We start from the raw sequence: 27,423 nt of genomic DNA, 5'->3' as shown, positions 1-27,423 counted from the left end.
GGTCACGGGGAGCCTGTGCCTATCTCAGGCGTCATCGGGCATCGAGGCAGGATACACCCTGGACGGAGTGCCAACCCATCACAGGGCACACACACACTCTCATTCACTCACACACTCACACACTACGGACAATTTTCCAGAGATGCCAATCAACCTACCATGCATGTCTTTGGACCGGGGAGGAAACCGGAGTACCCGGAGGAAACCCCCGAGGCACGGGGAGAACATGCAAACTCCACACACACACACAAGGCGGAGGCGGGAATCGAACCCCCGACCCTGAATGTGTGAAGCAAACATGCTAACCACTAAGCCACCGTGCCCCCCATATTTATTATGTTAACTGTTGCATCACATCAGAAGCACTGACCTTCACTCCGGTGTTAGCAAATAGATAGCTATAAAAAGTGTTTGGTCTGTTTTCTGAACAGTCAAGCATCTTTTCAGGAGAATCCTCCATTGTGAAGTACACTTTGAATGACTTCTCTCTTTGAAAGTGGCAGTTCGAACTCTATCTGTAAAATCTCTGAGATTATCTTCTGAGTCAAAAGTCAGAGCTTACGGTCTAAAACGGATTCGTCGGTCATGTTCGCTGGTGTAAATGTGTCACGGTTGGTCTTTCAGATTAAGAAGCCATGTCTTTTATCGGGGTAGAGTAGGGTAGTAATGGGCATTCAGCCATTTTAATCTTCTAGGCTGTTAATTTTAGTTTTAACAGTGAGAACACTGTGCCACCCATCCAAAAAAAAAAAAAAAAACCACATACAAATCCAAAAAATACACACATAGCCAATAACGCATTACAATCCAGTCAATAACTAAAAATACAACCAAAGAATACAATACCAAACAACAATACTAAAGAGACTTCAATAAAGTGTTAGATAAGAAATATATAAAGAGATAAATTCAATAAAGAGATAAATAGAGACACCACATGTAGCTGAGACTGTGTTTTCAAGGATATAAACATGTAATAGTATATTAGCTCTCTAACACACACACACACACACACACACACACACACACACACACACCTGAGTCCCATTTGTAGTCTACACTGTGTGTGGGTGTGTGTTGGTGTCATTTGGAGGTCAGAGGTTTTATGCCCAAGTCAGATTCCACAATTATAGACTGACAGATACGGACTTCTCATTAGTAGATTAATTGCTCTTGATTAGCACAAGACTAATCTTAGCTGAAGTCTATCTGCAATCAGGCAATATGACAGGACACCTACATGAGGGAGCTCTCCACCAGCTTTCTGAGCAACGGACCGTGTATCTGTGTGCGTCCAGATGATGATAAGACTCCAGGATAACCTTGTGTGTGGGAAGAGTGTATGGATGTGTGCATAAATCTGCATGTGCATGAATGTGTTTACACTTTCACTGGCCCTCGTCCATTAACAATTAAAGCTGCAATTGATTGCTGCCACTTTCCTGGGATGTGTTCTGATTATTTATAATGGGATGAAGGAGCTGTGTTTCACTGAAGAGCGTAATTACTTGGTCGTCCCATTGTGCAGACTCACCTAAGACTTACAATTCACCACATATCTACAACAAGAGTCAGAGAGACTAGAGATGAATGTTTGATTAAATGCACGGGTGGATGCACTGTACATGGATTTATGGAGGGATGAATATATGGGTGAAAGAAAAGGTAGATAGGTTTTGTTGATTGTGGACAAAATTGATGAACTGGTAGATGGATGGATTTCAACTTGATAAATGCTGAGCTGGATGGATGGATGGATGGTTGAATGGAAGGAATGGATGGATGGATGGATGGATGGATGAATGGATGGATAGATAAATGGACAGATGAATGGAGTGATGGATGGATGAATAGATAGATGGATGGATAAATGAAGGGATGGATGGATGGACGGATGGATGGATGGATGGACGATTGAATGGATTGATGGATGGATAAATGGGTGGATGGATGGATGGATGGATGGAGGGAGGGAGGGAGGGACGGACAGATGGATGGATGGATGGATGGATGGATGGATGGATGGATAGATGGATGGATGGATAAATGAATGTATTGATGGATGTATGGATAAATGGATGGATGGATGGATAGATGGATGGATAAGTGAGTGGATGTATAGATCGATGGATTGATGGATGGATGGATGGATGGATGGATGGATGGATGGATGGATGGATGGATGGATGGATGAATGGGCTGATGAATGGATTGATGGATGGATGGATGGATGGATGGATGGATGGATGGATGGATGGATGGATGGATGGATAAATGGATGGATGGATAGATGGATGGATAAGTGAGTGAATGGATAGATGGATGGTTTGATGGATGGATGGATGGATGGATGGATGAATGGATAAATGGTCTGATGAATGGATTGATGGATGGATGTATGGATGGATATATGGATGGATGGATGGATGGATGGATGGATGGATGGATGGATAAATGGGCTGATGAATGGATTGATGGATGGATGGATGGATAGATGAATGGATGGATGGATGGACGGTTGAATAGATTGATGGATGGATAAATGGGTGGATGGATGGATGGATGGGTGGATGGATGAATCTAATTTTATCTAACTAGTCTTCTAACACGTTACAATCCTTCACGCTCTCTGAGATCACAAAACTCAGGACTTCTGCTAGTTCCCAGAATATCTAAGTCTACTAAAGGTGGTAGAGCGTTTTCTTATTTAGCTCCCAAACTTTATAACAGTCTTCCTGATAGTGTTCGGGGCTCAGACACACTTTCCCAGTTTAAATGTAGATTAAAAACTCATCTCTTTAGTCAGGCGTACACATAATACATCCCATAATATCATGCACCAGTACATCAGACCAGCACATTTTTATGAACAGATAACAGATATGTTAATCCCTCTCCACTGCTTCTCTCTTTGTACCCATCCCGAGGCATCCAGACACTGTACCAGCTCCCGACGTCCTCTGTGAGACGAAGCCTTTGGACGTCCACTGAGCCGAGGCCGACTCTAAGAATCCTGAGACATCTCCAGTTAGACTCTGTGATACTAAGGCGATCTGAATTCCATGATCCTTACACCAATACAACATTCAACTGACTGTATATTACAATCACACCCCCAGTGTCACCCATATGAGGATGAGGTCCCCCTTGAGTCCGGTTCCTCTCAAGGTTTCTTCCTTTACCAATTTAAGGCAGTTTTTCCTCGCCACTGCTGCCTGAGTCACCTCAGACTTGCTCATAGGGGAATAAATACATAATTCTTATTTCATTTATTATTTGTTATTTCCTTTATCATTAATTATGTTTACCTTCTGCTCTGCGTTTATGTTCTGTAAAGCTGCTCTGAGACAATGTCTATTGTAAAAAGCGCTATACAAATAAACTTGAATTGAATTGAATTGAATGAATGGGTGGGTGGGTGGATGGATGGATAAATGGACAGATATATGGATGGATGGATGGATGGATGGATGGATGGATGGATGGATGGATGGATGGATGGATAGATGAATGGATGGATTGATGGATGGATGGATAAATGGACAGATATATGGATGGATGGATGGATGGATGGATGGATGGATGGATGGATGGATAAATGGACGGATATATTACCGAACAGTGAGTGCGTATATGAAATGAAGATTGAATGGATGATTAATTATGTTCCATTGTGGATTATTAGATTAGATTAACACTTGGACAGAATATGGGTTCGATGCGTAGATGGAGGTATTTATTGATTTCGGAGAATTTAGACTGATGAATAATCGAGAGGAGGCTTTATAAGCATGCAGATTTATTAGTGGCTTAATGGATGGTTTATGAGCACAGATTTGCAAATGGGAGGTTGATTAGATTTGATGAACCGCTATAGCCATGTTCACACAGTGTCCGGGAAAATACACACTTCAAAACATTGAACACACGACGCTGATTGGTCTGAAGGGGCATCACTGTGCAGGATTCAGCACAAGGACAGAATTATCTGCCTATACACACACACACACACACACACACATGCACACACACATATATTTATATATACTACATTTATTTAAACCAGTAAAACCTGGCTTTAAGATTTTAATTAAAAAGTCTGAACTGTAAAACAACGACAGTATTAGATATTAATAATTAATTATGACTTGATGTCACATGTATGCTTATCATCGACATCATGTACCATTTGAATGGTCTTTTGGTCACACATCCCCAGACAGTTACACACACAAAAAAAAGGAGTTATTCATCTTGTTCTGTGGACTTTTTCTCTCATCTTTTTCATTCCCCCACAGATCTATTCTCCCCTTTTATTCTCCATTTCTTTATGACTGTCTCTGGCTGGCCGTCACAGAGATGGCCTGTCCTTCGAATCAGAGCTGAAATGGAAGCGATGAGAACAGGTGGACGTTATTAAAAGTGGATGTCTCGACACATTAAAGCACATCTCTGTAGAGCTCAGCAGATAGAGAGCAACGCCTCTTGACATCGCCAGGAAAGCTGAAAGGACGGTCTAATTCCCGTGATTCGTATGCATCCTTAAAGCGGCTTTACAGAACATAAGATATATAGGATAAGAAGTTTGAAATTAATATTAGACTTATATTTAAATGTGTTTGTATTTAATCCCTAATGAACAAACCTGAGGTGACTGATGTGACTGTGGTGAGGAAGAAACCTTGAGAAGAACCAGACTCCAAAGTGAACCTCATCCTCATTTGGGTGACACCGGAGGGTGTGATTATTAATACATATTAACCAAATGTTTATCTAAAATGAGCTCTATATTCTCCAATAAGGCCGGATTTTAAACTCCTAAGCCAGCGACTATTACATACGGAGCTGAGTGTTAGTTACTGAGCTGTTTGGAGCGAGGAGATTCTGCCACAGTGCCTTACGGACTGGCACAGGGAGCCCCTGCATAGAGCATTTTGACATAGTGAAGAATGATGTTTGAATAAGGTCATAAAATGAACTGCTCTGTAGCAACTGTTGTAATAAATGTGGCTTCGTAACCAAAATACATAAACTAGCATAAGTAGTTACAATAGCTAGTAATCATTAGACTTTTTTCATTCATTCATTCATTCATTTTGTACCGCTTATCCGAACTTCACGGGTCACGGGGAGCCTGTGCCTATCTCAGGCATCATTGGGCATCGAGGCAGGATACACCCTGGACGGAGTGCCAACCCATCACAGGGCACACACACACTCTCATTCACTCACACAAACACTACAGACAATTTTCCAGAGATGCCAATCAACCTACCATGCATGTCTTTGGACCGGGGGAGGAAACCGGAGTACCCGGAGGAAACCCCCGAGGCACGGGGAGAACATGCAAACTCCACACACACAAGGCGGAGGCGGGAATCGAACCCCCAACCCTGGAGGTGTGAGGCGAACGTGCTAACCACTAAGCCACCGTGCCCCCGACTTTTTTTTTTACTACTACATAATAATTCTACTAAATAACTGTAGATGTAGACGTACGGTGGAGCGGAAGGCAAACCTCTTAGCAGCTACATGTCAGAAATGAGGCTTGTGTTGGATGAACATGCGTGAATTTTCTTTTTAAAACATCTGGACAAATCCAGAAACAGGCAAAGTGTGAAACAGGGCAAAATTAATCCAAAGTGTACAACAGTGGACAGGGTACGTTCTAAAATTGCTATAATTTACATTTACATTTATGGCATTTAGAAGGCATTTATCCAGAGTGACTTACAACTGAGCAATCAAGGGTTAAGGGCCTTTTGTTTAGGGGCCCAGCACTGGCAGCTTGGTCCTGGGGTACGAACCCATGACCTTCCGATCAAGAGAACACTTCAAAAACATTATGGCTTTTAGTCAGATTGAACGTTTTTCTTTTCTCCCAAATGGTTCTTAGAATCCAACGACAGAAAGCTCCGGCATCATCAAAAATCCAACCCTGAAAACACGCCATCAACAAAACTCGTACCTGATGGAATATAGAGTACTTGGACTCGGTAGACAGCGGTGAATAGAACACATTTAACAGCTATTACAGCTCTATTACATTATCATAATGATCCAAATAATCAGGTTGATCCGGATAGCTCAGCCATGCAGGATTTAATGCATCCTGCGTCATTAACCTATCCTGCGCCTCCTCTACGTCGGAGGGCCGTGTTTTCTAAAACAAGACCGTCCACTGACCTGGACGTGTCGCTTTCATAGTCCATTACACACACTCAGTCACCTGTTTCCAGGGCAACCCATCGCTGGCATGATGCTGCTGTTTGAACGGGTTGCCTGGTTACTGAACCATCTCTGGGCGGCCAGCATTGAGGAAGCTTTTGATTAATATTACTCTATCATGTTAAGAATGTTTAGAATGTTAAGAAAGAATAAATCATTTATTCCACTTTTTCTATGCTCTTTTTGTGTATTCGACTTTTTTTTTTTTTTTTGCACCCTGAATATCTAACCGTATCGACGGAGAGGTCGGTGAAGTGTGTTGATAACACGTACCTACATTTGCTGTCAGACCGTTGTAGATGGATCTGTTTTTATATACATCTTTATTTATTTATTTATTTATTTATTTATTTATTCATTCATTCATTCATTCATTCATTCATTCATTTATTTATTTTAGCCATCATGAATTGAGCTAAAAGTGCACAAGAATGCACTCAGCTTCAATATAGATTCACGTTGACGTAAAAAACGATGTTAACCCATTCATACGTCATCGTCTCAGCACTACTGTATGAAACCTTTTGTGTCAGATGACAGAATACATTCCAACCCTTGAGCCAATCGTGGTACAATAAGCGAAGAATGAATAAATATGGAAACAAAACTCCTGTCGCTATAACCTATGGGCCGTCAAGCTAACTGGGCTAAACTAAGATATGAGAATTCCCTTTAAGACTTTGGGATAATATGTGAGATCATTTACTTTTTATTGTTTGCTTATATAGAAGAAATGTCTTCAGTCATTCATTCATTCATTCATTCATTCATTCATTCATTCATTTCCTAACACTTATCCGAACTTCTCGGGTCACGGGGAGCCTGTGCCTAACTCAGGCGTCATCGGGCATCGAGGCAGGATACACCCTGGACGGAGTGCCAACCCATCACAGGGCACACACACACTCTCTCACTCACACACACACACACACACTACAGACAATTTTCCAGAGATGCCAATCAACCTACCATGCATGTCTTTGGACCGGGGGAGGAAACCGGAGTACCCGGAGGAAACCCCCAAGGCACGGGGAGAACATGCAAACTCCACACACACAAGGCGGAGGCGGGAATCGAACCCTCGACCCTGTAGGTGTGAGAAAACGTGTTAACCACTAAGCCACCGTGCACCCCCCACAAAAATTTATTATTTTAATTAATTATTTATCTTCTGCATGTCATTTTTAAGTGCATCCCATGAGATAACACCTGACAGCCCCCTCTAGTGGTCTGACAAGGAACTGTACAAACTTCTGACACCTATTTTAAGAAAATCCTAAATTAGCATAACAAATGCTGATTATTTTATGGGTTTCAGTACCTTGAGTACCCAGTACCTTAAAAACAAACAAACAAACAAACAAAACTTATTCCTGAACATATTGATCTTTGCAGTGCATTACTTTAGGCGCGGTAAATGACCAGCAGGACCGAATATATCATTTATCTCATGCGTCATCGGGCATCGAGGCAGGATACACCCTGGACGGAGTGCCAACCCATCACAGGGCACACACACACTCTCATTCACACACACACTCACACACACAACGGACAATTTTTCCAGAGATGCCAATCAACCTACCATGCATGTCTTTGGACCGGGGGAGGAAACCGGAGTACCCGGAGGAAACCCCCGAGGCACGGGGAGAACATGCAAACTCCACACACAAGAGGCGGAGGTGGGAATCGAACCCCCAACCCTGGAGGTGTGAGGCGAACCTGCTAACCACTAAGCCACCGTGCCCCCTTGTCTTCAGTCACATGTTTTATAGAAACATTGAAGACAACAGGGTTGTGGTCCGACGTCAGACGTGATCTCGTTTGAATTTGAGGCAGTCGACAATGCGCTTGTGTATAAGCTTTAAGAATGTTGTCCATGTGATGCTCACAAACACTCATTTGACCGGATAACTCACGTTATGAGAACTCACTCGTTTCGTTTGTGCCACTTTCCCATTTATCTTGTCATGTATTACTTTGCTGAGTGACTACATGTGCATCAGCCCTAATGTGCATGATTCATTTTCCTCGTACTTATTCTGAGCTTACTGAATTACTGACTTGAAGCTCAGCCTCAAGCAGACAACAGTCGCTGAACCACGAGACTGACATAATGACTAGCCTGACCTTATGAACTCTCTTAATTCAGAGACCTCTACTGAGATAATCATTTTGTTGTGTTTGTGTGTGTGTGTGTGTGTGTGTGTGTGTGTGTGTGTGTGTGTTGTGTGTGTGTGTGTGTGTGTGTATGGGTGTGTGTGTGCGTGTGTGTGTGTGTGTGTGTGTGTGTACGTGTGTGTGTGTGTGTGGGTGGGTGGGTGTGTGGGTGTGTGTGTTGTGTGTGTGTGTGTGTGAGTGTGTGTGTGTGTGTGTGTGTGTGTGTGTGTGTGTGTGTGTGTGTGTGTGTGTGTGTGTGTGTGTGTGTGTGTGTGTGTGTGTGTGTATGTGTGTGTGTGGGTGGGTGGGGGAGTGTGTGTGTGTGTGTGTGGGTGGGTGTGTGTGTGTGTGTTGTGTGTGTGTGTGTGTGTGTGTATGTGTGTGTGCGTGTGCGTGTGCGTGTGCGTGTGTGTGTGTGTGTATGTGTGTGTGTGTGTGTGTGTGTGTGTGTGTGTGTGTGTGTGTGTGTGTGTGAAGTGTAAAGCTAGAGGACAGTCAAGTGTGCTTCTTATTATTATGAGCCTCTGCTTCATGTTTACTGTATATTAATGAATGAAATGTTTGCATCGTTCCTTCTGTATTGATATAAATACGGTTAAGCACATGGAGAGGATCCATCGCTCTCCGTTACGGCTCCGGATCAGTCGAATGTGTCTCAAACGTCGTTCCTAACTTATCGGGTGTCTAGAGATTATAGTTTAGCTTCTCCATCAAACGGTACAAATGGTTTCTCCGCCAAGCACGTTTAAGTCAGAGGGTGAGTGTTTATCCAGTTAAGTGATCAGTAGAGGTTTAGAGGTTTGCGCTACAGCTAATAACCCAGAGTAGCTTTAAAGACGAACATTTCGCACGGGAGGCCTCTGTTTGCTGCGTCACACGGCGTGACGTTCGTTCCGAGCCGTACACAGCCGTACTGTACGGTCATGCTGTGTCCTTGAGCGTCCCGTGGCAAACAGCATAATTAGATTTAAATTATTTTTGATGGGCGAGCTGCATAAAAATCGGTGCATTGTTTAAACACAGATATGCAGCGGAAGCAGATTTCTTTGTCAATGTCGATATTTCAAAGGAAAGACGAGGACACGTTCGGGGCTTAAGCCGTGCCTTATAGCAGTATACATTCTGTACCCTTCTTCCTCCATCGTTTAAGTTATTTAAAAGCAGAAGAGTCCTAAGCTAAGCTCAGCAAGTTCTTCGGTGCACAATGCATCTTTCAGCAGACTGTAGGTACAGACCCATGTGCTCTAATTGCACTTTGTTCCGGCCTTGTCTTATATAAATCTGCACCGTTCATGAAAGTGGTTTATCCTGCACTTTTCTGTCCTCTTGGTATCGTTCGGATGTATAAATGTCGCAGTAAAAGTGACATTGTTCGACTCACTAAAGTGATGAGTTATTTTTTTTTTTTAGGAGTGGCTTTTTTAGTGAAGTCGAGGAGATCAGAACGAGTGAGAAACTGATGCTTTTGGTTTGTCTGGGCATCTCGGATTTAAAACGTACTGTACGCAGGGGTAAAGAGTGGCAAGAAAACGTAAATAAGCCTTTGTATAAAAAAGAGATATCCAAGCATGCAAAGAGAACCTAGAGCCAGTGCTTGATAAATGATCTGTAGAACTTCTAGAAGCTTCCATAACCCGACGATTTCATACACCGCCGCTGCAAAGTTTCGCAACGTTTGACGTCGTCCGCTCCGTGGACGCGAAATCGTACGCACACGATATTGGGTTGTGCATTTGTCATCCCATGAATATTTCATACTATTCCACCCCTAGTTTCATTACATCTGACTTATTAAACACTCTAATGGCTCTTTTCCACCGGAAAGAACCGGGTGCTGGTTCAGAGCTAGCGCTAGTGCTGGTTCAAAGTTGGTTCCACTGGCGAACCTTCTAAGAACCGGTTTGCCTTTCCACCCGCTAGCCATCACAGCGCCGAGTGTGACGTCACTGTATACGTGTCACGTGTCCCAGCAACGTTAGCGCAGCAGCGGCAAACACAAACACAACAACAATGGCGGATGTTGCTTTACTGTTAATGCTCATGGCTTTGCGAGCCTACGTTGGCATCCAAACGCGGCGAATAAAACGTGTACGTGCGGCTTCGTGTAATCTGTATAAACGGAGGTCGTAATCGATAAAGTACATAACGTTATTTTATCGCTAACACAGAAAAATATTTAGCCTTAGCATGTAGCTACCTACTATCATGTGTGCTGATAATGTATCATATCGCGGTAAAGTAAAAGTGTATTAAACATTAGTATACTTAAGGTATATTATCAAATGCGCTAACAGTAGCCCCGCCCACAGCTCCTGACGCAAGCGGTTCTTAAGTCTAGACCAGCAACGTTTTGGTGCTACTTAAGAACCACTTTTCCTGGTTCGGAGCCGGTGCTTTGGCGGTCGAAACAGAAAGAACTGGTTCTAAATTAGGCTCTGAACCAGCACTCAAACTGCCTCGGTGGAAAAGGGGCATTACTGAACATCGTTCAGGCTCCACGGTGTCATCCGATGCAGTCTTTACCTCTAGCAATCCCTCATTTTGGTGCACTGAGCAAGTATCTTATTGAAAAGTGACAATCTACATCTCATCACTTTCTGTCTTTGCTCTTTCTCTCACCATTAGACTTGCAGGTAGAGTGTTAAAGAGTGGGTAAGCTTGTGAAAGTCATCTGGCAGTTCAGGGTCGAGGAGTAATCGGTCCGGACGTTTTTTCCGGCACTGTGTGGAGTTTCTCAGGGCCGCTTTTCGTCCCCTTGCGATGATGTCACTTGAAATGCCTTCTCCACCAGGTCCCTTGGATCTCAGCCCCTCTTAACCGAGCCCATTTGGCATCCCCCTAAATCAAAAGTGCAAGGTGTGCCATTCGCTCGTTTAAGCCTTCTTATATACGACAGGAAGAACAGCAGGTGCATTTCCTGCGCTGGGGACGTGATCCAATTTTGTTGCTGCTGTAAATTTTCCCAAATCTGTCTACGACTTCGGAAGCACCGACGGCGAGAAAGAAAGAAGGGAAGACAGAGGAGCTAAACTAAGACGGGCTGGGAATCGTACATGATAGGTCCTGTTTCACATCACTGCGGTGAGATCAATGATACTGTATGTATACAGTATTAACGCAGTAGACAACTTCAGCCCAACACAATGTTCTGTATACAGATGAAAAGATGCAGAAGTCACAAAAAGCTTTAGGGGAAATTGTTTAAATAGCATCAGTATCAGTATTTATTCTGGGATTTTAACTTGTATTGCTTCAGTTGTACTAATCCTGGGAAAAAACCCACACAAAATTAGCTCCTCCTAGCAGAAGGTTAATGTGTTAACCAAAACCAAACAAATTTAGATGCTTATCTAGTTTCTACACACACGAAATACTTGAGTCTTCTTTCTCAACCAAATGCACGAACAACACATTTATATTCTGTGGGCCGTGACCCATAGAAGCCCTCTATTCCCACAGGCAAAATATAAGACCAGGAGCGATTTCCGCCTTCTCGTTTACCCTGATCATCATCATTATCATCATCATCATCAAAACATCCAACAAAGTCCTGTTAACAAATGCTGGCTTTCACTTTAATCTAATCAGGTCATTGCTGAACGTTGATGCTGCTAGAGAGTGACCTGGCTTTAATGAGACAGACTGGACTTACAAGCTAACAGAGAATTTTAATCCATACTGTCCATACCTTGCACCGTACCTGTACCTGTAATGATTAGTAAGGAATTATTCAGTTAATGATTCTCCATCATGTCTGCTTTTGATGCAGTAGATGTATCAGCACTATCTACAAAATTTTTACTTTCATCTATCTATCTATCTATTTATTTGTTTATTTATTTAGGGGGGCACGGTGGCTTAGTGGGTAGCACGTTCGCCTCACACCTCCAGGGCCGGGGTTCGATTCCCGCCTCCGTGTGGAGTTTGCATGTTCTCCCCGTGCCTCGGGGGTTTCCTCCGGGTACTCCGGTTTCCTCCCCTGGTCCAAAGACATGCATGGTAGGTTGATTGGCATCTCTGGAAAATTGTCCGTAGTGTGTGTGTGAATGAGAGTGTGTGTGTGTGCCCTGTGATGGGTTGGCACTCCGTCCAGGGTGTATCCTGCCTCGATGCCCGATGACGCCTGAGATAGGCACAGGCTCCCCGTGACCCGAAAAGTTCGGATAAGCGGTGGAAATGATGTGTTTATTTATTTATTTTATTTTATTTTTATTCATTATTATTCAGTTAATGATTCTTGCAGTATCATCTACAGACTTTAAGCTTTTAAGACGATACAGACGCATTGTCGTTAATCTTACCTACCTACCTGCCCCCCTCATCCCTCATCCCTCATCCCCCGTCTCCAATATCAGTGATGAAAAAAAGCTTAGAAAGATGTTTCCCAACCTTTATCATTTCTCTCCTACTGATATCAGTACCTGTTTCCAGAGGCTTCATTTGGACAGTGATTGGAAGCGGTGCCAGCTCAGGTCTGATTACAGTCCCCGTGAGCTCTGTTGAGACAGGTGAACCTTAATGATTGGCATTTAGTGTCTTCGGTTCTCTCAACCCTACTTCAGGTGGTGGAAAAAGATAAAGGAAGATTCAGAAATTGACTGTAGTTGACAGTGCCCAGCGTGAGGCGAAGGATTTTCCACAGCCTCTGGCTTCTAGATGTTTGGCAATGGCAGTCATTTCTGTTTTTGATGCAGTAGATGTATCAGCACCTTCTGACCTTTTGGACTGGACATCCTTTTATATGATCTACAAAATTTTGACTTTTATTTATTTATTTATTTATTGTAGGTCTTATTTGTTTGTTTGTTTGTTTGTTTGTTATTTTTATTATCTATCTATCTATCTATCTATCTATCTATCTATCTATCTATCTATCTATCTATCTATCTATCTATTTGTTTGTTTGTTTGTTTGTTTGTTTGTTTGTTTGTTTATTTATTTATCTATCTATCTATCTATCTGTCTGTCTATTTATTTATTTATTTATTTATTTATTTATTGCTGTGGGTTTTATTTTATTTATTTGTTTGTTTGTTTGTTATTTTTTATTATTTATCTATTTATTTATTTATTTATTTATTGTAGGTTTTATTTTGTTTATTTGTTTGTTTGTTTGTTGTTGTGGGTTTTATTTATTTATTTATTTATTTATTTATTATTTCAATTAATTTCGTTTTATTTTATTTATTTATCTATCTATTTATTTATTTATTTATTTATTTATTTATTACTTTTTATTTTTTATCCCTTGGCAACTGGTGTCCTTTTTTTTAATGCAGCAAACTGCCCAAAATAAATCCAAATATTTCACACATTTCTTGTTCAGGTTTATAATAAGTTTACATCCACTAAAAGAAAGAGTCGGGGTAGTTTGTGATTAAGACTATATGACCGTATAGTAGGTCAAATGAAAACTCAACTCCTTTGTATATTCGCAGCTTCTTGTGCTGCCGGCTGTTTGTCAGACACGATATACACTACTGACTTGAACCCAAGTTGACGAGAGCTGTTAATTCTATTAAAAACTATACTGAACTAAAAGAGTGACATTTAATGACCAAAACCCTGCCTCTAGCCTTCTCGGTAGTCTGTGCGTATACGGTGTAATAGTGAATAGTTGGCATTTATTAGCCTCCTGTTGACGAGCTAATTGCTTGACGGCGCTGTGTATTCTTAAAAGAGACATCGCCCCAGAAAGGCCAGTCCCACAGGAGCATTACATCCCTGAGCAAATTTACTGCAGTGAGCTTCTTCACCTATTTTTGGCATGTTTATAGACATCAGAGACGGGGTACACCAACTGAAGTATTAAAGTGATGATAAAGCCATCCCGAAAGGTGTACAGCTTAATCCAAATAGAACAGACATACTTCAATGTCACTACAATTGTACTACAAACATAATATCGCTAACGTTATATTCTTCATCATTAGAACCCGATAACCAAAACTCATCGCACTAGCAGAGACCTCACAACATCGCCGAATGTTCATTCATTCATTCATTCGTCTTCTACCGCTTATCCGAACTTCTCGGGTCACGGGGAGCCTGTGCCTATCTCAGGCGTCATCAGGCATCGAGGCAGGATACACCCTGGACGGAGTGCCAACCCATCGCAGGGCACACACACACACACACTCTGGTTCACACACCAAATGTTTTCTCTCCTAATTCATCTAAATCATTCTCCAAGTCAATAACCAGAGTCAAAACACTGGTACAGTATATAGTGCATCTCTGTTTCTTTTCTCAGCTTAACGATCCTCTCACACTGTTATCTCACCTAGAAATGTGCAATTTACAGATAAGTAGTTCATGTATTAGCTCCAAACAACACTCTTAGAAAGAAAGTTTCATCTAGTCACCCAAGAGGGTGCTTTAGTTTGTCCTTCTTGGGGTAACAGATACTCTGTAAAAGCTCATAGCAGAAGGCTTCCGTATTAGCGTTCGACGGTCGCTTTAGCTATTGAGGAACGTTTAGTTTTTTTAAAGTATGTTTCTAATTTTATTTCTAATACTTTTGAAGTCATGACATTGTTTTTCTCTTTTATTTTTAATATCTATGCCTGAACTCTGATTACTGACCTCTCCTTGCCTTGATGTTCATGTTTCTACTGTATCTCTGTAAACAAAGAGATGCAGACGGAAAACGTTGTCTCTGTATCGCGATGCTTCATATTCTTTATCTATTTTATGTTTGAAAACACACCAGACAAATCCATCATGCTTCATGAGCACACTTAAACACATTGCATTACATCTTTGTACCGAAGCTTTGAAAATCCCTGGTTTACAGAAGCACCTGGTTTCTGTTTCCCCTCTAAAGCTTTCTCCAGAGAGGAGTAATGTGCACTAATTATAAAGGTGTAACTCCTTGTTGTTTATTTATTTTCCTGTAGATGGGATATCGATAAAGATCGGCGCTCTAAGGTAGACGGTTCCGCTCTGGTGCTCACCGCTATGAACATAACTGCAGTAAAGGAAGTGCATTTAAGTATTTATATTTGCTCTAAATGATTGAAATGTTACCAGCTGTTCCTGCAGAGTGTTTGTCCAAAAGAGCTGTTCTTGCTGGAAGTGCACGCCGTCGATCTGGTGCAGCTGAAAATGGTGGAACATGTGTAGAAATTTGACACGGTTGTGACGGTGCATAACGCAGAATAATCGGATACGGTACTGACTATAGTTCTGACGCAGCGATACGCCTCTTAAAGGTGCGATCTGTATAATGGACACCGGTGAAATGTATCATGATGTAGCCTTACTAGGAAACACCTTGCTATGAATACTCATCTTTTTTTTTTTTTTTTGCCACCGCTTACCACCTCCGAGGTCAGTGAGTACAGATTGCTGAGGATTTTTCCTGACATATATCCCTTGGCAGTACAAAATGCCACTAAAATGACTTTAGATTGCAGGTTCAGCTACAAATAGACTTCAAACCCTTCTCTTCTGTGTTCAGGTAATATTGCACTTGATATAGTCGTGTCGGTAAATCTAATTGAACCGCATTAAACCTAGTGAACTGAATTAAATCGAGAAGGAGAAAAACGTAGGGAGTTGAGTGGGAGCGAAGGAGGGCTCTGACTTAGAGAAAGTGACTCTGGTGGTACGCTCGATGGTCCGTGTTCATTTGTTTTTCACTGCGTTTGTCCAATAATGACCGCCACGTTATCTGAAACCGGAACAAGGCGTTAAGCTCCGCCCACTTTATGTGTATGTCTTAATAAACAGTGAAAAGACTGTATAGTATAGATTGTAGCTTAGCTTAGTGTTTGCTCAAGCATGTTGTTCATTAACTATGTTGAAACTAATCCACAGGGCATGGAGTTATGAGAGAGTATACAAACACTGTGGTTCATTGTCATATTATGTTGTAAAATAGTCATGACCTCTGTGTGTGTCTCACATGTGTGTCGTAATCCCTATTCGGATTGTACTGGTGTAACACCGAGAGAGGGGAGGTAATGTGATGATTACAACACTGTTCAAATGATGAGGTCTTTCCAAATTTGTCATCAGTACAGTAATATGTATGGATTGCACTAACATCTGGAAAGATTGTGCCTTAAATGACCTGTAGAAATAATAAGCCCCAGTAATATATATTAATATATAATAGAAAACATATAATCAGTGCAAAAGTAACATCAACATGGCAGGACCCAAGGTTTTCCAGCAGAACGATGTTCGAAACATCACACTGCAAGCTTGACTTCTTTGTATAATGCATGCTGGTGCCAATGTGTTCCCCAGGTTAGCGACACACACACAAACACACACACAGCCATTCATGATGTGAAATGAAACATGATTCATCAGACCATGCAGACCTCCTTCTTCTGTTGCTCCGTGATCCAATTTTGATGCTTACGTTGCCATTGTCGGTTCTTTCGACAGTAGACAGGGTCAGCATTGGCACTCTGACCGGTTCCCATATGCAACAACGGTGCAGCCTTTGCACCCCTCGTGCATCAATGAGCCTTGGCCGCCCATGACCGCGTCCTTCGACCACTTTTTACAGATACTGAGTGCTTCTGAATTGTCATGTAGGTAAAAATTCCATTATAACCAGTGTGCAATGAGGGGGATGTGGTAGCCTACTGGTTAAGCTGTTGGATTACTGATTGGAGGGTCATGAGTTCGAATCCCAGAATCCATCAAGCCGCCACCGCTGGGCCCCTGAGCAAGACCCTTAACCCTCAATTGCTCAGTTGTATAAATCGATTATAATCGTAATAACTACTAAAAAGATTCCTACAGCAACATTATTTAATACACAAATCCACTTAAATGCTCCCAATACCAGATGCTTTGCTAACAGCCTCAGACAGAGTGAGGCGAGGTCTTGGCCACATGGGTGGCACCGGGTGGCAGCTGCCACCCCAGTTGTTGCCTCATCTCATATCTTTGCGATGGCTATTACTTATGTGACGTGAAAAGACGTACAGACTTAAACTCTACAGTAAGGGTTTTTTTTATTGTTGTTATTGTGGAGAGAGCGGTGGGTGGTAAAGGAAACAGAGAATGAGAGAGAGAGAGAGAGAGAGAGAGAGAGAGAGAGAGAGAGAGAGAGAGAGAGAGAGAGAGAGAGAGAGAGAGGTGGAGGAGGAGGAGGAGGAGGAGGAGGAGGAAACCGACAGAGAGAGAGAGAGAGAGAGAGAGAGAGAGAGAGAGAGAGAGAGAGAGAGAGAGAGAGAGAGAGAGAGAGACGTGGCTCACTGAAAGCTGGAGCGTTTCCATCTCGGCTATTTTTTGCCTCTCCTGCTCTCCCACCTACCCAAGCGATGAATTACACCGCGCACGCTCACCGCTTCATGCCGGCTTCTTCTTCCTCTATAGCGGACTAACAGTCTCCGGAGTCTTCTACACCTCCTCATTCTCCTCCGGAGTGTCCTTGTCCTTCTCCTGTCGTCTCTTTAACTTTGACAGTATCTGAGCAACACCCACGGCTCCAGGCACACAGACAATGTCTTGAGGGGAAGCGAGGCGGTGAAGATGACAGTAAGTAACACGGATTCATGTTAGCCGGCGTTCGTGGACGTGGACTCTATATGCGTAAGCTAGCACTGCCTTAGTGTGAGTTGTTACTGTTTGGAAGGACGACATGACAGCGAGTCAGTCAGCTGTATTGAGCGGTTTATAGGTTAAACAGCCGAGCCCGTGTCTTCTAATAACAGGCGTGGACCGGGTTGTGCGTAATGCTTTATGCTGCGCGCTCTGCTCTCCAACCGCATACCGTCCTACTGCACTAATCCAGTATAATACTCATCCATGGTACTGATACTGAACTGTGTTTACTAATACGTGCTTTTATTTTCTCTCTCTCTCTCTCTCTCTCTCTCTCTCTCTCTCTCTCTCTCTCTCTCTCTCTCTCTCTCTGAATGTGTATAAGTTTTTTTTGCTGTCACCGGGATCTCTGGTTTCTCTCCGTACTTTTTATGGAACATGACATCATTTGGGTGTGTGTGTGTGTGTGTGTGTGTGTGTGTGTGTGTGTGTGTGTGTGTGTGTGTGTGTGTGTGTGTGTGTGTGTGTGTGTGTATGTGGGGGGGGGGGGGAGTCAATCACTCCCTTGTTTCAGCAATGTATTAATCGAAGCATCTTCACAGTATCACACATTTCATGCATACAACCAGTGATGACATTTCGGAAAATAATTCATTAGGGTTGTGTGTGTGTGTGTGTGTGTGTGTGTGTGTGTGTGTGTGTGTGTGTGTGTGTGTGTGTGTGTGTGTGTGTGTGTGTGTTCTCTGTCATTTGTGTTATGCAGTTTTATAGACATGATAAACCTCAGGCTTTGAATGAGTCTCGATCAGCTGTTAGTCTGAGAGCGAGGTTTACCGGATCTGACGCGCTCGCGTGTGTGTGCGTGCGTGCGTGCGTGTGTGTGCGTGTGTGTGTGTGTGGCGCTAAATGAGCGCACTGCCAGCTTAATCCGAAACGTCTAAACAGAGTGGGTCCCACCGGATCCCCACCCAAATTGCTATTCTTCTTTCTTTCTGTATAGAAAGATCTTTAAATCAGACTCATATTCAAACCACACACTTATCACACGAATTGAAGAAACTTGGTGCACAAGATAACATCATATACGGTAATTTTTACTGCTCAAAACCTCGAGGCACCGCGCGAGAGCCGGTGTTGTGTCCTTATCTCTCCAGATCACGCGCACGAGACGCCGTTGCCCGTTTAAGAGGCAGCGCGAGCGCGCATTTAACGAGGATTCCCGTGGGTTTTTCTTCTCTCCAGCTTCCTGCGCCTCAAACCTCGATGCCTTTTGGATCGTTTCTCGATGCACACGCGTGTGGTATAGATTTATGGAGGAAGTGCAATGTTGCAGCCGTATTTCTGCACTGCACGGTCACGCACGGCAATAAATCAGAGCAAAATGGAAGACATTAAAATGGAGTTATTCTTGGTAGAACCTCACTGCTAGGTTAATATACAGCAGAACATGTGCTGGGTTGCAGTTATTAACTAAAGAACCGCTTTGACCCATCATTTTGATCCATGCACAAGTCATTTCTACTTTAACGTCATTATCATTAAAACAAAATAATATGAAGATGGGGGAGCAAGGTGGCTTAGTGGTTAGCATGTTCGCCTCACACCTCCAGGGTTGGGGTTCGATTCCCACCTCCACCTTGTGTGTGTGCAGTTTGCATGTTCTCCCTGAGCCACGGGGGTTTCCTCCGGGTACTCCGGTTTCCTCCCCCGGTCCAAAGACATGCATGGTAGGTTGATTGGCATCTCTGGAGAATTGTCTGTAGTGTGTGAGTGTGTGTGAGTGTGTGTGAGTGAATGAGAGTGTGTGTGTGTGTGTGCCCTGTAATGGGTTGGCACTCCGTCCAGGGTGTATCCTGCCTCGATGATGCTTGAGATAGGCACAGGCTCCCCATGACCCGAGAAATGAATGAATATGAAGATCCAGCATGCTTTAGGTGTGTATTTATTTACCATGAGTTTATTTTTCATGTATTACTATTTTACTAATAATGTTTGGTACAAAGCCAGTAAATAAAACTGCAGTAAATAGTAAAAACACCTCCTTCAGATTATACTGTACATAATTATTATTATACATTACCTAAAGCAGAGTAAGTCAGCTTTGCTAATATGTTCAGTTGGCTACATGTCAACGAAACACTAAACCTTAGATAAATCAATGCAACGACATGAATAATGCATAAACTACTAAACAAAGAGCAAGATGATGTATTTCTCTCTGGGAAGTGTTTTGTTGGCTGGTTTTGTTATTCAGTCACAAAGACGTTTCACTGCCTACAGTATGTTAGAGGCTTCTTTATTTGAACCTAATGATGATAAAAAAAAAACCCTAATTTGTGATTTATGCTTGTAGACCGGAGTCTAGAAATGTGAACCGTAAGAAGTCAGGATAGATAGTTGGTTATGTTGATGTTCTTTTTGTACCGTACAAAGATGGTTAATCCCAGCTTACTAGCCCTAGTAAGGTTTCTCCTTTTATCTCTTTCCAGATGAATTACAATTAAATTATTGTGCGTAAGTGTGTACACTATATTATAAGGTATATTTAAGCTTATAGTTTGATTTACATTTAGTTTTATGTTTTATGTTAGTATTATTTTGTCTAAAGCCAGCTACACAGCTAACCGCATCGTTAAGCGTCGGCCGGTTAATTCGATTTTCTATTCGGTTCAATACCGTTTTATTTCTATAGCGCTTTTAACATCGGACGTTGTCTCAAAGCAGCTTTACAGAACAATATAGAAATATAGAACAAAAAGTTTATCATTATACAAACATTAATATAATACAAACGTTCATGATTAATATTAGATTTATATTTCAATGTGTTGGTATTTAATCCCTAATGAACAAGACTGAGGTGACTGTGGTGAGGAAAAGTTCCCTTAGATGGAAGAGGAAGAAACCTTGAGAGGAACCAGACTCAAAAGTGAACCTCATCCTCATTTGGGTGACACTGGAGGGTGTGATTATAAACTGTTATAAACACCAAAGAGTGTTATTATGAATAATGTCCTCTCTACAGTCAGATACAGTCTGATAATGGTAGTTGCAAGCATCACCTCCTTAAAGAAAAACGAGGTTAAATCCTAATACAAGGTCTGAAGAATGTCTAAGTAAAGTATATACGCTATTCTTGTCCTCTGTTGGATATCAAATTTGCGACTTAAGTCATATGACTCGAGTCGAGACATATGACTCGAGTCCCCCATCTCTGGACTTATTTCGAGTCATTTAACTCAATTCCGAGTCAAGTCGCGAGTCATGAATGTCAAGTCAAAGTCAAGTCGAGTCTTGTATTCATATTTGTCAAGCAAGTCTCAAGTCTCAAATGTGCGACTTACATCATATGACTCGAGTCAAGTCATATGACTCGAGTCCCCCATCTCTGGACTTATTTCGAGTCATTTAACTCAAGTCCGAGTCAAGTCTCGAGTCATGAATGTCAAGTCAAAGTCAAGTCGAGTCTTTTATTCATATTTGTCAAGCAAGTCTCAAGTCTCAAATTTGCGCCTTACGTCATATGACTCGAGTCAAGTCATCTGACTCGAGTCCCCCATCTCTGGACTCATTTCGAGTAATTTAACTCAACTCCCAGTCAAGTCTCAAGTCATGAATATCAAAGCCAAGTCAAGTCTTTTTTTAATATTTGTCAAGCAAGTCTCAAGTCTCAAATTTGCGACTTAAGTCATATGGCTCGAGTCCCCCATCTCTGTTATTTTAGCTATGCGGTTAATTTAGTAGATAACTCTGGAACTCTGTGTGTATTATGGACTGCCGAGTGGTTTATTTTAAACTTTAAAATATTTAGTATAGATTATATTCAGCATGAATTTAGCCTGAATCCAGTTTAGAGGTTTATACAGCAAGCCAATCAGATTAGAATCGCTTGTCTGGGACGTTATAATGGCTTATATCGAGAGGGAAGAAGGTAAATTCTTTGCATTCTTTATCAAACTCAGGCAGTTTTTTAAACCCACTGGAGATGGAGACTAATGTGATCTCAGTGTGGATCAATACTGAAGTGAAGGTGAATAATCAATAAAGCTTGGGCAGATGGATAGATCACAATAAGGAAGTGTACATACATGAAAAGTTCTGTGTGATCTGTATGTTCTGTACGGTTAGTCTTTATAGGGAACACTGATTTTTTTTTGTTCTTGTAATATCGTGTTCACTTCACAAATGATCATTCCAGTAGAGATACAAGATGTCATGAACAGAGTGTGATAACATCAAGGTTTTTGGGCTTCATCTTGCCAAAATAACTGCACAAACCTGATGTTCACACTGTCTAATTAACACCTACAGTGTTGGATTAACTCTCAATTTTAGTCCCAGACAGTGTAGTGTAAAAAAAAAAAAACAGGTACAAATAGAATTAAGTCATTTTAAAATTACTTTTAGCACAAGTTATTCATTTATATTACAAAATACATATATTTTGTTAACGTACAAACTTTTTAAACTCATATCATGGACCATGTCGTTTCTACAGGTGGAAAAGTCCAACACAAATTGTGATGATGTACGATTTTGCTTTTTTATAGTGTGTAACGATGGGTGGCGACCTGTAAAAGTGTCGATGACACAAATACAGGAGCAGATACACGGATCTTTGGCGTAAATACAGAGTGTTTGAGTACACACACACCTCTCTTGCACACACACACACACATACACATACATATACACAGATACACACACACATACATACATAAACACACACATACACAAACATACATACATACACATACACACACACATATACATACACACACACGCATACATACACACACTCATATACATACGCACGCACACATACATACACACACTCATATACATACACACACACATATATATACACACATACACACATATACATATACAGTACATACACACATACACACACATGCATGCACGCGCACACACACATACATACATAAACACACACATACACAAACATACATACACACATACGCACACACGCGTGCATGCACACATACACACACACATACATACATAAACACACACATACACAAACATACACATGCACACATACATACACAGACTCATATACACACACACATACATACACAGACTCATATACACACACACATACATACACACACACTCATATACATACACACACACATACACACATACATACACACACACACATATACATACACACACACATATACATACATAAACACACACATACACAAACATACATACACACACATACACACACATACAAATACACAAATACACACATACACACATACACACATATGTGCTGGCTCATTGGACTGATATGAAAAATGTCCTGGTGGGTGTGGCTTAATATTCTAATGAACAAACGCGATTGACAGCAAGGGTCATATACACGCGGTTATAGAGTCAATAACATACACATCGCTAATGGCTCAGTGTCTGACTGATATGAACTCCATACACATGGCAATTTCTTCATTATTTCTATTCAATATTTTTAATGGGAGCAGTGTGTGTGTGTGTGTGTGTCTGTGTCTGTGTGTGTGTGTGCAGTTTGTGGGTTTCAGACATTCTTTGTGCCCGAGTGGCAAATCATATTAGTGCTGCTGATGCTGAACTGGATTCATCTTTTGCTGACACAAAGCTTTGGTCTGATGTCATTCTTATTGGAGAAAGAAAAAGCAATCTGAAGACGATATAAAATAAAAGTGAAGGATTAAATCAGGGGCCGTGTCACCTGTCACCGCAGGTCCTGTGTACGGAAGGCTACTTGGTAGTCGGTATGTTTGGGAAGTTTTCACTCACTCACTCACTCATTTTCTACCGCTTATCCGAACTTCTCGGGTCACAGGGAGCCTGTGTCTATCTCAGGCGTCATCGGGCATCGAGGCAGGATACATCCTGGACGGAGTGCCAACCCATCACAGGGCACACACACACACACTCATTCACTCACACACTCACACATTACGGACAATTTTCCAGAGATGCAAATCAACCTACCATGCATGTCTTTGTACCGGGGGAGGAAACCGGAGTACCCGGAGGAAACCCCCGAGGCACGGGGAGAACATGCAAACTCCACACACACGAGGCGGAGGCAGGAATCGAACCCCGAGGCGTGAGGCGAACGTGCTAACCACTAAGCCACCGTGACCCCGGGAAGTTTTCAGGAATATATATATTTTTTTTGTTGGTAATAGTGATGCCTCATGAAGCCTCGTGAAGCCTCGTGAAGTTTGTTACACGTTCTCATTAGCTTTTTAATCGACCACAGTGTGATCGACAAAGAAATAGCATCACGGTGTTAAACTTAGTCAATTTAAGAGTCCTGATGTTTTCTTAATCATTAGCTGTTTTACTCGGAGCCTAATAACATCGATAATTTGACTTAAAACTCGATTCTACACAGACCGAGACGTCCAAAGAAGATGATGTTTCTTTCAGATTTCTTTCTTTCGGTGGTAAACGATGTGTTTTATGAATGAATAAGATTAAAAAAAAAAGATATGCGAGATATGCACAGTTATGCTAATGATGCCATTTTGTCTCACATCTGTCCTCATCTGCACTAAGTATGCTTCAGATTACACGTAACATGCAAGTGAAAAAGTTTCTAATGCATCCAAAGGTATATGAGGGTAAATTGAGGGTTAAGGGCCTTGCTCAGGGGCCCGGCAGTGGCAGCTTGGTTGTCCTGGGATTTAATCCTACAACCATTTATTTACATTTACAGCATTTAGCAGATGCCCTTATCGAGAGCAACTTACATTTTATCAAATTTTTGTTATATACAACTGAGCAATTGAGGGTTAAGGGCCTTGCTCAGGGGCCCAACAGTGGCAGCTTGGTGGACCTGGGATTTAAACTCACAACCATTCATTTACATTTACAGCATTTAGCAGACGCCCTTATCCAGAGCGACTTACATTTTATCTCATTTTTTTTTATACAGCTGAGCAATTAAGGGTTAAGGGCCTTGATCAGGGGCCCAGCAGTGGCAGCTCGGTGGACGTACTGTAGGAATCGAACTCACAACCTTCCGATTGGTAATCCAACACCTTAACCACTAGGCTACCACATCCCCATTCGATCGATAATCCAACACCTGAAACACTAAGCTTCCGCATTGGTCCAGTTTAGAGATTTGTATCTACAAAAAAAATCCCTCACGTTCACTTCCTGCATTTGGAGCCAATAGAAATCAGCACTAGAGTTCGTTCGGACCGGATCGCTGTTCTCAGGGGGGGTCGATTCGTTCCCCTTCCAAGCATAGAGAATGAAAATGCACCAGGGTTTGATCCGAACAGCCTAAACGCTGCACATGTGAGGCAGGACGTTCGGCGGCTATCCTACCGGTCGGCTCCGGTTTTAGCCTGCTCCATTGAAATTATTAGGTACCGTATCTATTTCCAAACGTTTTTGTACTTAAACATGTAATTACACGCCTGCACAAAGCTATTTTGAACTCTGAAAATAAACTAGCACGGGTTGAAAAGCATGTAACTACAAAAACACCCAGCTTGCTAGCTTGTGAATAAACCACATACTGTATGCAGTTGGCTTGGCTAACATGACAAACTTCTGATGATTCCAGAGAGTAATTCCATTCGCGGTTTATATTTGCTCATATGTCTTTATGGAGGTCTTAAAACTAACCGACTGAGAAAATTTCCTGAATTTCAAGCCCTAATTGGTTGAATTGAAGTCTAATTGAGCAAGCAGAATGGATCTTATTTGGCCTACGCAATAGAAAAGGATGCCAGAGTTGATGCGTCATCCATTAGGAGTTGTTTATTAAGAGTCGTGCAGACGCACATGGTCTGTCTGTCCGAGGAGACATCGGCAGACACAAAACAGAGAGGACGGGGTCACGGGGGCTAGTGCACGAGAGCACATACAGGAAGGAAGTCTGTCTGTGGCAGGAAGCTAGGCATTGTGCAGCACCGAGGACACTAATCTAAGTGTGTGTATACTTTGCAAAATCCCCCTCTTTCCTGCTGACTTCCCTGATTTCTACATTTCTCATCTGTTATGCAACGTGTTAATTTTTCAGTCGTGCAGGTGGTAAATATATCTATAGAGTTATAATCGATACATCTTAATAACAACAGCCATGTAGCGCGCGTCCTGTACCGTATGCTTTGAAGAATATCTGTCATGTATTCGATAATATGGAAGAAAAGATCGTTAAATTGACTTTCTTTGCTTCTTGTGTCTTTCTCAGGATTACCGTGAGGACGGTATGGACCTGGCGAGCGACGCTTCGAGCCGCTCGGGCTCCGAGTCCAATTCAAACTCCAACAAGGTCACACCATGCTCAGAATGCAAGTCCTCACCGAGCCTGGAGCTGGCCGCTTTGGACGACTATGACGAAGAAGACGAGGAGTTCCAGCAGTACAAGAAGCGTGTCATCCAGGACTGGGAAAGAGAATACGATGCTGACAACCAGAATAGCCAAGACAGAACCTTGCGGAAGGCAGTAAACGACCGCAGTCTCGCCGAGGAACTCCAGGAAGTCAAGAGTTCCCCGGTCATTGCGTCCGAGGAACTCAAGCAGAACGGCAACCTGATCCTGCCCAGGAAAGCCCAGGCCAAAGCTATTCCCAAGAGCCCTGGCACAGGTGTCGGTGGTGGTGAAGGGGGACTGGGAGTCGGAGGTATGGGGTTTGAGGGGTGCTATCGACTCGGGGGTAACAGAGAGGACAGTGTGGTGGAGGAGAGCCAGCTTCCCACAATGGACTGGGCGGCACTCGAGAGGCACTTGGCTGGTTTGCAGTTCAGGGAGCAGCAGGAGAACCACAACAGAAACCTGGGAAGGACCAACTCCATGAACGTGAGTCCAGGGCTTTGGCCTTCTTGTGCACGATAAGGGTTAGTTTGATAGCTAACAGGACCACAGCATTGGGGTCTGTTAATTCTACCTCTTTTTGGAAATAAGTTATTGAAAGCAAAATGAATGTCATTTGACATGCAGGACAGGAAAGAAATTTAAATCCATCCCTTGACACATCTGTGTGTCAGACATCTGTGACGTCTCTGCTTTATAATGACTGCTTAGCGAGCTGACTAATGCTGCCTGCCACAGGGGTTTAATTGACTGATGCTCCATGTGAGCAGGTCAGTGATGGAAGCTGTTTCTGTTTCAGTTAGTAATGTTTCAGGAAACAGATGTGAAGGTGGAAATTCTGCTGAGGTATTAGTCCCAAAGATAACCCTGCAGTTGGTGTAGGGGTTTGAAGTGTTAGGTCCATTTGGAAGCAGTTGGAGAGAGAATTTAATACACACACACACACACACACACACACACACACACACACACACACACACACACACACACACACACACACACACACACACACCTAGCAGCAGAGAAAGAAAGACTAGCCAGTTACAGATGGTGCTGTCATCAGACTGTGAACTTTCAGCTGTCTTCTTATATCCCTGTCTGGAGCTGTGTGTGTGTGTGTGTGTGTGTGTGTGTGTGTGTGTGTGTGTGTGTGTGTGTGTGTGTGTGTGTGTGTGTGT

The 27,423-nt window shown here is 42.4% G+C and overlaps 1 protein-coding gene across 2 annotated transcripts in view; it reads left to right on the top strand.

Moving 5' to 3' along the window:
- schip1 (schwannomin interacting protein 1) overlaps positions 1 to 27,423 on the top strand; it is a 154,000-nt gene that overhangs the window by 69,915 nt on the left and 56,662 nt on the right. The window contains exons 1-2 of one of the 2 annotated variants that reach the window (XM_027153289.2): positions 17,587 to 17,892; positions 26,123 to 26,731. In XM_027153289.2, coding sequence (XP_027009090.1) covers positions 17,887 to 17,892; positions 26,123 to 26,731 — 615 coding nt within the window. In that variant the 5' untranslated portion in view covers positions 17,587 to 17,886. Of the gene's footprint in view, positions 1 to 17,586; positions 17,893 to 26,122; positions 26,732 to 27,423 lie in introns of those variants that run through there. The other variant, XM_047806572.1, reaches the window with a different exon arrangement.

This window comes from Tachysurus fulvidraco, chromosome 22, assembly GCF_022655615.1.
Source record: "Tachysurus fulvidraco isolate hzauxx_2018 chromosome 22, HZAU_PFXX_2.0, whole genome shotgun sequence".
NCBI lineage: Eukaryota > Metazoa > Chordata > Actinopteri > Siluriformes > Bagridae > Tachysurus > Tachysurus fulvidraco.
Note: the sequence above shows the minus strand (reverse complement) of the source record. Positions and strands in the feature narration are given on the sequence as shown.